Consider the following 12,006-nt stretch of genomic DNA (forward strand, 5'->3'; position numbering starts at 1 on the left):
AGTTCCTGGGACCATCTCTGTAGCTCTGGCTCCAATCAGTCTTCACTGTTTCTAATAATGAAAATAGTGATGAAAAGGCAGCAAGCAAGAAGGTACATGTTGCTTATTACATGTTTATTACATGCATAATACTGTTAGTTACACAGATAATCATGTTTATCACATGCAAAGTCCTTTCTTACAACTCCTGGGTTCCCACCATGAGGATGAACACAGCAAAAGTTTCATTGCTGTGTTGAAGCATTACAGTATACTAGAAAGAGCACTGACTGTACCCTTTGACCCAGAGATTCCATATCCAGGCATTTACCCCAAGGAGGTGAAGGACAAAAAAGAAAGGTCTCATATATATATATACCAAAATACTCATAGCAATACTTTTGTGGTAGCAAAGAACTACAAAGTGCTGATTGCCTGAAGAGTGGATAAACAGACGGTGTGGTACATGAACACAAAGGAATAACACCGTGCCATAAAAAACAACAAATCTGAGGAATTCAGAGGAACGTGCAAAGACTTGTATGAATTGATACAGAATACAGTAATCAGAACCAGAAAGAGTACACAATGATAACATAAAAGGAAACAGTAATATAATAAAATGGAATGCCGTATAATTATAATGACTAAGATTGGCTCCAGAGAAGAAATAATGAGGCAATTTACCTTCTTCCTTTCATTAGAGAAGTGAGGAATAGTGTTGGGGAATGTCATAGATACTGTCAGATGCCTATGATATGTCAGCTAAATCATAGGATCATAGATGTAGAGCTGAAGGGACCTTAGAGGCCATCTAATTCAAGCTCTATCATTTTGCAGATGAGAAAACTGAGGCACAGAGGAGTTGTATCTTTCCAATAGTATCTGAGGTGGGATTTGAACTCAGGTCCTCTTGAACCACTATACTCCGAGCTCCTTGAGGGCAAAAGCTTTCTTTTTGTATCCCCAGCACTTAGCACAGCACCTGGCACATAGTAGGCACTTAATAGACATTGACTGAGTAACTCTAAGACCAGTGTCTTATACACTATGCTATGCTAGGGAAAGGAAGGTAAGAAGGGAGGGAGGGAGAGTAGAGGGAAAGAAGGCAGGAAGGAAGAAAAGAAGAAAGGAAGGGAGGGAGGAAGGGAGGCAGGAAGGAAGGAAGGGAAGGAGGGAGGAAGGGAAGAAGGGAGGAAGGGAAGAAGGGAGGAAGGGAGGGAGGGAGGAAGGGAGGGAGGAAAGGAGGAAGGAAGGGAGGGAGAGAGGAGAGAAGGAAAGGAGAAGGAGGGAAGGAAGAAAGAAGGAAGGGAGAGAAGGAAGGAGGGAGGAAGGAAGGAGAGAGAGAGAGGGAAGAAAAGGAAAAGGAGGGAAGGAGGGAGGGAAGGAAGGAAGGAAGGAAGGAAGGAAGGAAGGAAGGAAGGAAGGAAGGAAGGCGGGAGGGAAGGAGGGAAAGAAAGGAGGAGGGAAGTAGGGGGAGAGGGAAGGAGAAAGGAAGAAAGAAAAGAAGGTATTGGTCTTCATTTAGAATTAGAAGTCCTGGGTTCAAATCCTTGTTTTACCACTTAGTAGTGTCACAACATGTAAATCATTTCACCTCCCTGAGTTTTGGTTTCCTCATCTGTAAAATGGGAACAATACTACATAAACTCACAAGCATTGCTGTGAGGAAAGTGCTTTGTAAAACTTAAAGCTGAATAAATATGGGAGCTCTTATTCTTATTACCACGGAGCTACTACCATTTTAGGAGGTGGCCAATCACTCCCTAGGTTATTGTTCCTTTGGTTAAATCCCCCAGTGTGACACACGCCATCTCCTTATGAAGAAGGGCTGAGGATGTCACTATTTTTTTTAGTTGTTTATCTGGAGGCTTTTCTGCTTCCCAAATACACATTTTGAAACAGAGGCTTGCAGCTTTTGTAAAGTGGAAAGGATGATGGGAATGAAATAATCTGTCATTAATCCAGTCGTTCAGCTACAGGGAAAAAGTGTCAGCAGCTTCACTAACTGTGGATGCACATTTAGTTAGGACTGTGGAAAGCCTAATCTGAATTTTATTGGAGCACCACGACAACCGATGAGGATGCTATTGGCGCCATAGTAGTCTCATGGAGCTCTTAGGAACGTCTCTGCAGCTCTGGCTCCAATCAGCCCTCACTACACCCACTCCTTCCCAATGGCACAGCATCATAAACTTATTTTCTTATTTTGCTCCATTTCTAACACGTTCTAGTCATCAGTAACCTCAGAAATTGGCCCCCAGAGACACCATAGAGAATTATAAAGCTGAAGAGACAGACATGAATCTGCAGAGAACGAGAGAAAAACATCATCCCACAGCACAAGCAGTTCTGTTCTTTCCCAGTCCTTCTCCCTCCTATCACAAAAATATAGTCAAGGCCATGGTTCCTGATGGCCTGGATCAACCTGATATATTTCAAAGTCCAACTCAGACCTAAAGGAGATCTATTTTTCACCCATTACATTCATTTAAAGAGAAATCCTCGATGGCGGTCCGAATCAGAGAACAATGAATACACAGTAGGCGCCAGCTGCCTTTCTGGCTACAGATTTAAGAGCAAGAAAAATACTGAAACCATGGGGAGCACTTCAGGGTGTGTGGAGAGTCACAGTTAACAAATATTAAAGTATTTTGTCTCTCTTCCCAGAGGTATACAGTCCATCCCAGAAAAGAACAGGATTCTTCATTCTTTGCAGGAATTTAGCAACTAAAGCAACTATAGTAATACCTTTAAAGTTCCCTTCCCTCCCTGGTCCTCAGTTTCCTCATCTGTAAAATAAAGGGGTTGAACTAGATGGTTTCTGAAAGTCCCCATCCAGCTCAAATCAGTCAATCATCTAGCATGTGCCAAGCACCTTGGTGTGGGGTCTTCCATGCACTGGATGAATTTTTCTTCTTCTGAAGTAAATCATCACTGAGAAATCATCACCATTTCCCCCTTTGCATTGCTGAGGAAAGAACACTAAATATATATGACCCAAGCTTAAAAATATAAGAGCCCTTCTATGCCTTGCCAATAAGGATGGACAACATTACTGGTAGGCCTGGACACTATGGTAAGCCACAGGTTAGTCCCAGAAGTCTTTAGAGTATAATGGGTGAGGGGAACACCCTGTGAATGAAAAGGAGCCCAGACATCAGAAGCCTGGGCTCTTTTTTCCCATGCACTAAAAAGGTTTGTAGAGAGTGGCTGTAACAAAGCATCAGCAAACAAAGAAACAGCAACAGCTCACAGTCTGAGCATTAAGGAGAAATGTTTGTGCACCTAGAGAGCGTGTTCAGGGCTCCCAGGGGCATTCTGACTCTCAGCTTGTCGTGCCCTGCTGGCTGCTGTTCATTCCAAGAAAGTCTTGTAACATGGAATCAGGAAAACAGCAAGGTGCTCCTCCTTCCTCTCATGGCTGATTCAGCCCTGGGCACAGTAGAGGACTGGAAGTCTGAGCCAAAGGGAACAAGTGCCAGCACTCCCCAGGGCCGACCCAAAGGCCACCTAGAACTCTTCCAAAGCTAGCTCAGCTTTGGCACACCCCAGGGATTATTCACCGGGGCTACTCTGTCACCTCATTCAATTAGGCTCCAGACCTTCCATCTAGGTGTCCCCAGCCAGGATCCCAAAGGAGACAGAACAGGGAAATACAATAAGAGAATGTCAGAGTTGGAGAGAACCTTAAAGAACATCAAGTTCATCTGCTCTCAACGGTAAAGGTGAGGAATGGGCCTGGTCTATGGATGCGTAATCGGGCATCCTATGGCAGCTAGGCCCAAGGAACAGCATTAAAGACAGCACACGGAATGACACCCAGCACCATGACTAGCACTTTTCTATCCTGAGACATTAGGTTCTTCTCTCCAGGCCCTGGAAGGTAAAAAATAAATAACCAGATCCTCCATAAGATCATAGCCATCCATGTGTCCTCATGTCTATATATCCCCACGAGTGTGCTTAGATGGATGTCTGTGTGTGTGTTTCCATGTCTCTGGGACTGTGTGAATGTCTTAGTGGGTCTCTGTACATCTGTGTGTGTGTGTGTGTGTGTGTGTGTGTGTGTGTGTATTTTCATAAGTGGAGTTAAGGCCTGAGGGCCAGACGCCCTGCACAGGTTGTTTCCTCCCCATTGCTCCTCTGCGCACCATAGCAGGAAGGCATATTTTTGGTCTAGCTATGACCAGTCACAGAAACAGCTCTTATTTTGAGTCTGTTTCCACAGGGACTTCCTCTGCTCTGAGGCCACGGCCTCTCAAGGTCACAGTCATAAAGCCAACCTGATGGTATCCAGCCCCACAGCTGCTTCTTTTGCCCAACACTGAGTCTGAAGACAGCTCCATTACAGAGCTGTTACCTGCGTGAGTTCTGTGTTGGGTGTGGATGGACTTTGGGGGCTGGTGGGCATTATGGGGAGTTCCACGCCTAGTCATGCGGGCCTGGGTACAGTTTCTGAAGTCTTGCAGGCAAATGCCACATCCTTGGCAATGCTCCGCACACGGTCAGACACCTGCAGCTCCCGGCGTAGGGAGGATGCACAGCAGAACTTACGAAAACAGGCCTTGAAGTTCTCATCCAGGAAAGCATAGAGGATGGGATTCAGGCCACTGTTGGCGTAGCCCAGGACAATGCAGAAGTGCAGAACGGCCACCGCAGCTCGACTGGCTGGCTCGACTCCCTGGCTCTGAGCCAGCACAAACACCTGAATGGGGGTCCAGCACCCCACAAACACAGCCACTACCACTAGGACAAGTCGAGTGATACGCCGTAGGTTGCGATCCTTCTCCCTTGAGCCAGAGAGTACTCGGACACTGCGGAGGCGCCGGATCATAAGGCTGTAGCAGGCTGAGATAATGAGGACAGGGATCACAAAAGAGAAGAGGAACACGCAGATCCCAAACACGGAGCGCCAATAATTCTCAGGGGTGGGGTACTCCAGCAGGCACTCGATCTCTGTCAAGAGAAAGAAAACAAGCATGGGGACCAGGCCAACCATAGCCTCCCCACTGGCCCCAGGTACTGGGCCCATCCCATGGGAGAACCAGAACAGCCCCAGCCCTCCAAATATCCTCACTCTCAATCTAGGTTCTGACTAGATCTCCACCACCACCCCTACAAGGGAATGTAAGAGTTATGTCTGCTACCCCTCAAAGAGACATTGGGTCTAGTCACCCATCCACAGAAGAATTAAGGATCTAGATGCCTCTGGCTTCCCCCATGTCATAGGATCATATAATGTAAGAAGGTGACCTTAGAAGTCATCTGGTCCAACTCCTTCATTCAAGAGGAGAAGCAACGGAGACCCAGAGAGGTTAAATGACTTCTAGGATCATAGATTTCAAGATAGAAGGGATCCTAGAAGCCACTGAATACAACGCCCTTTCATTTTGCAAGCAAAAATACTGATTTGCTCAGTCATATGGGTAGTGAGTATCTGAGGCAGGATTTGAACCCTTCCTAACTGTAAGTCCAATGCCCCCATTCATTACGCCATGATGGCAGGAAGCAGTAGACGTAAGATTCAAACCCAGGTCCTCTGACTACAAATTGAGCATGTTTGCACGGTGCCACATTTCCTCCTACAGTGGAACAATGCATCTGGATGGGTATGATCAACTTCCTTTAACACAGAGATTCTTAACCTGGGTCCACTACCAAGGAGTCTGTGGAAAGAGGGCTATTGAAATTGGATGAGAAAAAAATGCATCTTTATTTTTACTAACCTCTAACTGAAATTTAGCATTTCCTTCAATTATTAATTTCTTTAAAAAACATTATTCTAAGCAACAGTTTATAGGCTTTGTCAGACTGCCGATGTATCTATGATACAAAAGAATGATAAGAACTCCTGCTCTAGAGGCATGATGGGTCTAGTCTCTTTTCCCCAGAAAGATACAGACTCTGCATGGGTCTGTCTTCCCCAGAGAAATGATAGGTTCTGGACATCCTTCCCCAGAGAAATGAGTTTGCCCTCAAAGGGTTGATGATCTACCCACCACCACCAGAACTACCACTTCATAAGATGCACTGACCATCATCATCATCCATCTGGGCTGAGCCCATGACAGTGACAGGAACCCCAATGAGAGAAGCCAGGGCCCAGATGCCAACATTGACAGCCTTGGCCTTGTTGGGTGTGCGGATGTCCAGGGCCCGGACTGGGTGGCAGATGGCAATGTACCGGTCCACACTCATGGCAGTCAGGGTGAAGGTGCTGGTGAACATGTTGTAGTAGTCGATGGCAATTACTGTCTTGCACAGCACATTTCCAAATGGCCAATAGCCCAAGAAGACATCAGTGCCTTGGAAGGGCAGAGTCAAAAGGACCAGGGCATCTGCCAGTGCCAAGTTAAAGATGTAAATATTTGTGGCTGTCTTCATCTTTGTGTGTCTATGGTGGGGAGAGAGGAAAGACAGAGACATGGGGAAATTTAAATTCATGACAATGATCATCAGACTTTTCAGATTCCCTTAGAGACAACAAGGGGATGTGGTGGGTGGAAGAGGGAGTGAAGAACAGTAGCCTCAGGGGTTGACCACTCAACCTGCCCCCAGAGAAGGGACCCAGCCACTTCAGGGAACCCAGCAAGTTCAGGCCTAAGCTTTCCTATTACAGTTTGTACTCCAAAGTGAAGAATCCTGCACGTGTATGTGATTCAGAAGGATGTGTTCTGATGCTTGGAACCTGAGTAGATGACCAATTATCCCCAGCCCTCAATATTCCTTCTAAACCCTAACAATAACTCTGTGGCTTCAAGAGACTGAGAGACTTAAAGTTCCAAGGTCACTCAGACGATGGGTATAACACTTTCCATCTTGGCCCATACTGCTCGTCACTGTTAGGTGACAGCAACTTTGGTGATGTTGACAGCAAAGATGATAGTGATAATGGTGATACAGGTGATGATTCAGGAAAGAGATAGAGATGATGATTCTGGCAGATGAATAAGAGTGCTAGAGATGACAACTGTTTTAGATGGCAACATGGTGGTAGCAGTGGTGGTGATGGCAGTGATAGCAATGGCAGCTATGGTGATGGTGGTAGCCATGGTGATGGGAGCAGGAATGGTGGGGATAGTACTGGTGGAGATAGAGATGGCAGTGAAGATGGTAGCTATGGTGATGGTAATAGCAGAGATAATTACGGTAGTAATGCTGATGGGAATGGGGCGGCAGTCAGTAAGGAATATCAACTATGTGTCTTTTGCTATCTCAGCTTTACCCTCCTGGGCAGGTTGTCAGTATGCTTTCCTAGGCCTCTTAAATCTTGTGCTTCGATGTCTCTGGAGAGCTTTTCACCTTTCCTGTCTATTGAAACCCAGGATGTAGGTTTGGGTTTTTTTTTTCCATCCCAACACTGAGGGAGGATGAAAAAGACAAAAATAGCAGCCTTAGTCTCTAAAATGCTTTGCTGTGGATCCCTTTCCCAGGAGGGCTCCAGGCTGGCCTGTCCAAATGATGTCAACAGGGAAGGACATCTAGGACAAGTGGGGTCCACATCTAGTGGTTACAAAGAATAGTAAAAGAAGCACTGGATTTGGAGTCAGAGGACTTGCGTTCAAATTTCAGCTCTACCACTGTGACATTAGGCAGGTCACTTTGCCTACTGGACTTCAGCTTCCTTTTCTGTAAAATGATGGCATGTGATCCTTTATAACTCTAAAACTATCTATGTTCTGATAATCAACCTAGATGACTCAGCATTGAGAGGGATTTCAGAGATCATGGAGTTGATCTAACCACAAGTTAAAGATTAGAATGAATCCCAGGCATCTGATCCACTGTACTACAATGCTCATCATCATCATCAATCATCACAACTCCTACTTCTGTAGTACTTTTACAGTTAAGATACTTTCCCCACCAACTCCTGTTATCCTCATTTTATATATTACTTACTCACATGTTACATATTACTTACTCACCTATGGCTTGAGGAAGGGTGACTGCCCTACCCAAGATAAATATAACAAGTGCTGGAGATAGTATTTGAACTTGGGTCTGACTCTATAGATCTAGCATTCTTTGCTCTTTATTTGCACCTGTGATGCTGCACCAAAGATTCAAAGATGCCTTCTTGAGAAAGGCAAACCAATAATGTCAGCTCTCAGATTATCTATGCCCTCCATCCCTCCAACAATATAATGTCCTCACTGTCAGCTTCATATCCTGCCTGCACACTTTTGCTCAGGTTGTTCTCACAAAAAAAAAAAAAATTACCTCTCTTCTATCCTTTCTATATCTACCCTATCCTATCCATCCCTCAAGATCTGGATCAAACCACAGCTCACTAAGCAATACACACTATGGCCCAGTTTCTTGTATACATGTTGTTTTCCCAGTCAGACTGACTTTCATGAGTTTGTGTGTGTGTGTGTGTGTGTGTGTGCAGGGCTAGGCACACAGGTGGACTCAGTAAATCTGTGTTGAATTAAATTGTCTTGATGAAAAATAAAGATGGGCCAGAGGAGGACTTGGGGGGGGGGGGGCGGTGACGAGGGGAAGAAGGCAGAGAAGCATTCATGACCCAAGCCATAAAGCACCCCAAGACTGGGCTCCAAGGTCTAGCCTTGGGAGAGGACACCATCCATTTCCACTGTGGGATGGAGCATGGCTGACCTTAAATTCCTCACAGGAGGGTTGGATGATTCCCCTTCCTCCCCAACAGAGCACTGATCCCTCTAACTAGGCAAGTTTCAACTGGCCCAGGACTTGCTGAAACCTAAACCCCACAGGAATGCCTTCCCCCTAGGCCGTCAGACCTTGTTTTGCCCCCTCAGGGATCACAGTGACCAGTTTTCTCAGATCCAGACATCCTTTCTCATGGTTTCTAATGCCAAAAGCCAGAAACTTGATCCATAGCTTTATCTCCTTTCCCCTGGGGGTCAACAGGGCAGATTATACCAAGGACATGTATTGGTCCCTAGAGGGAGCCCTACTCCCTCATCGCCTGCAATTGCCATTAGGACTAGCAGGCAATCCCAGCTTCAATGCGATAGCTTCCCTATATTTGTAGCTGTCCAGATCAGCAGGGTACTAGGAGGTATCAAAGTAGGGACAGAGGCACATCTGATTTATGACATATTAAGAAGAATCCAGCACCCACCTACCTGATGATGACATACATTACAAGGCAGTTCCCCAGCAGACCCCCTATAAACACAGCCAGGTAGACCACTACGATGGTGACCCTGAGGCCAATGGGCAGGAAGATGTCCTGGGTCACATTGATCCAATGAGGAGGCACTCCGCTCCCGTTTGGGAAGGAGAAGTTGTTGAACAGACGGTTTGCATATAAATCCTCCAACAATGAGGCCAAGAAGAGGGGTTCCATGGTGCTCTCTCCACCCACTTTCCCCACGCTGGCCCTGAGAAACCAAGGAAAGAAATGTGACTAGCTCCAGACCTTCCCCTGCAAACCACCTCTCTGAGCCCCACCCCCCAACATAGACACACTCCTTCCTCACTTCTCCACCAGGCTGCCTAACAACAGTGAGACAGGTGACATGCTTACACACACTAACAGCCATGTGTGGACACAGATACATACAGAGGGACACTTGGCTATAGCCCTGGCAGACACGCAGACACTGGACAGACATAGGTACACAGAAACGCACACACAGTAACTGCTCATTGGGAAGGATTCTAACCTACTGGAGCCACTCCTGGGAATATGCCCTTCCTGAGGCCCCCATCCCTGCGTCCCTATCGTCCTGAGGTGTCCCCCACTCTACATACACAGAGAAGAAATCCCAATTCTATTTGTCTCTAGTGACTCAGGACACACTACGAACATCTCCCAGTCACCCCCACCCCGCGGCCAAGCCCCGATCCTGCGACAGCCGGAGCCACCCGACCGCCCAGCTGCCCCCAACTTCTCACCCTGGGAGCAAACCCCCAGTGGGCTCAGATCCAGAAACGCCCTTCCCCCAGAACAGGCAAACGTAAGTCAAGAGCCGAAGCCAAAAAAAAAAAAAAAACGGGGGGGGGGGGGTGCGGGGAGGAGAAGGCAGCTTTAGGAAAGGATGGGGAAAGAATGGGAGGCAGGTAAGAGGAATGGGGAGCAAGAGGAAAGGGGACAGCGGTCCGGAGGCAGGGCGGGGGGGAAGATTGTCCCGCCTGGGGAGGGCCCCCACCTCCCCTGCAGCCAGTGCTTTCCCCCACCAGGCTGGGCCAATTCCCGGCGTTGCCGCTCTGCAGACGTCTCAGACAGCTCCTAGCCAACTGCACCCGTGGAGAAGAAGAGAGGAAAGGAGGGGAGAGGAAGAGAGGAGTGGAGAAGAGGGGAGGGGAGAGTAGGGAGGAAAGGAAAAGAGCAGAAGGGGAAGGGAGGGGGCAGGCGCAGGAGGTTTACGGGAGAACAGGACCAGGAGGAGGAGGGGCCATTCGGGCAGGTTCGGGGAAGGGGAAAAGGAAGGGGAGGGACTGAGGGTTGTCTGAGGCTAGATTTATACTAACTCTGAGTGCACCTACAGAAGTGCACACACTCGCTTACGCTTACACACACACACACACACACACACACACACACACACACGGATGTAAGTTGAACACAGACCTCCACCCTTGGCCAGGTCCCTACAGAGGTCCTACATGGAAACCTGTTTTTGCCAGGATTACCCAATCAGACACTAATTAGCATCCAGGTAGAAAGGGGAATGTGACCCAAAAGGGAATGAGGGAGAGGATAACTTGGTATCTTTGTAACCTTTCTACATTGTATGTGCATATGCTTTTGTGTGTGAATATGGCTCTCTGTCAGTGAGCGAGCCTGAGTGTGTCTACAGGTCCTTTTGTGCCTTAGGCATTAGAGAAGAAACAGAATAGGATAGAGGAAAAGCTCTGGATTAGGAGTTAAATCCCAGCTCTGCCATTGACTAGCCGCAATGTGACTGGGTGAATCCTCCCACCTTCCTGAACCTTTTTCCTTCTCTGTAAAGCGAGGGAGTAGGATTAGATATCTCTAAAGTCTAGCACTAAATCCCATGCGACGCTTTCACGCTGAGGAGACAAGCGGTTGTTGGAGCCTCCGCTGGAAGCGCTCACGTGAAGGGGCTCCATTACCTACGGCAGGCCATTACACTGGTACAGCTCTAATTATTAGGAAAATGTTCCATATGTGAAATTGAAATCTGCTTCTCTAAAGCTCCCACCTACTGCTCCTAATTCTACCAAAGAGAACACGTCTAATCCCTCTTCCCCTTCAAACACCTGGAAGTGGCAGTCCTATCTCCTTTAGGTTTTCTCTAAGTTAAGCATTCCCAGTTTCCTTCAACTGACCCTGGTCTGACATAGTCTCAAGATCCCTAACTGTACTTGTCCAGAAGTGAGCGTAATATTCCAGAGATGGTGTAACCAAAGCAGGGTAAAGTGGGACTCTCTCTTCCCTCCTTCTGGACACAATGTCTCTCCTAGAACTTCATTATTCATTAGGTTTTGGAGGTGCCATGTATAGCTATTGACCACTATTGAGTTTGCAATCCACTAAAACCCATGGATCTTTTTCACATGAAGTACCGGTAGGTCGAAGTTGCTCAGCTGGTCTCCCTGGGTTTGCATCTCTCTGCAGCTTGACTATTAATGACAATACTTCTCTTGAATTCATACTCAGTTTTCTTCTCTGTTTCCAGAATTCATAGTCTCTGAAGCTGCTTCCTTCCTAAAATGCTGTTCTCTGTGACTTTTTTTTAAATGTGGTTGCCTATTCAAGAGGCAGCAGGTGGTGCAATGAATAAAGCATGGGATCTGAAGTCAGGAAAACTGAATTTCAAATCCATTCTCCAGACTCTTAACTGCTTAACTCTGGGCAAGTCACTTAACCTGTTTGCCTCGGTGTCTTCAATGGTAAATAATAATAATAGCAATAGATAATAATAGCAATAGAGTTGGTAGTGGACTGCAAACTCAATGTCACAGGTTAGCAGGGTTCCATAAGGATAAGTTCATCACTTCTAAACTCAACCATACTGCTAACTCAAGCCTTAAGGAATGCCTCTTCTCTGTCTGGAGGACTGGAGG

The 12,006-nt window shown here is 46.8% G+C and overlaps 1 protein-coding gene across 1 annotated transcript; it reads right to left on the bottom strand.

The window, feature by feature from the left end:
* Nucleotides 1-97: 97 nt before the first annotated feature.
* OPRL1 (opioid related nociceptin receptor 1) lies at nt 98-10,361 on the bottom strand. Its single transcript, XM_072633219.1, has 4 exons — nt 9,871-10,361; nt 9,096-9,353; nt 6,018-6,376; nt 98-4,938 (listed from the first exon to the last, which is right to left on the bottom strand). The coding sequence occupies exons 2-4, from the start codon at nt 9,317-9,319 to the stop codon at nt 4,415-4,417; spliced, it is 1,107 nt and encodes a 368-aa protein (XP_072489320.1). The 5' UTR covers nt 9,320-9,353; nt 9,871-10,361; the 3' UTR covers nt 98-4,414.
* Nucleotides 10,362-12,006: the final 1,645 nt, after the last annotated feature.

The sequence above is a fragment of the Notamacropus eugenii genome, chromosome 1 (genome assembly GCF_028372415.1).
Source record: "Notamacropus eugenii isolate mMacEug1 chromosome 1, mMacEug1.pri_v2, whole genome shotgun sequence".
NCBI classification, from domain to species: domain Eukaryota; kingdom Metazoa; phylum Chordata; class Mammalia; order Diprotodontia; family Macropodidae; genus Notamacropus; species Notamacropus eugenii.

Excerpts from the sequence above, each read along its gene's own strand:
- OPRL1 (XM_072633219.1), bottom strand. The coding sequence starts at position 9,319 with ATGGAACCCCTCTTCTTGGCCTCATTGTTGGAGGATTTATATGCAAAC. Across the intron at positions 6,377-9,095 it reads GTAATGTATGTCATCATCAG|ACACACAAAGATGAAGACAG; the intron begins GTAGGTGGGTGC and ends TCCCCACCATAG. Across the intron at positions 4,939-6,017 it reads CCAGATGGATGATGATGATG|AGATCGAGTGCCTGCTGGAG; the intron begins GTCAGTGCATCT and ends TTCTCTTGACAG.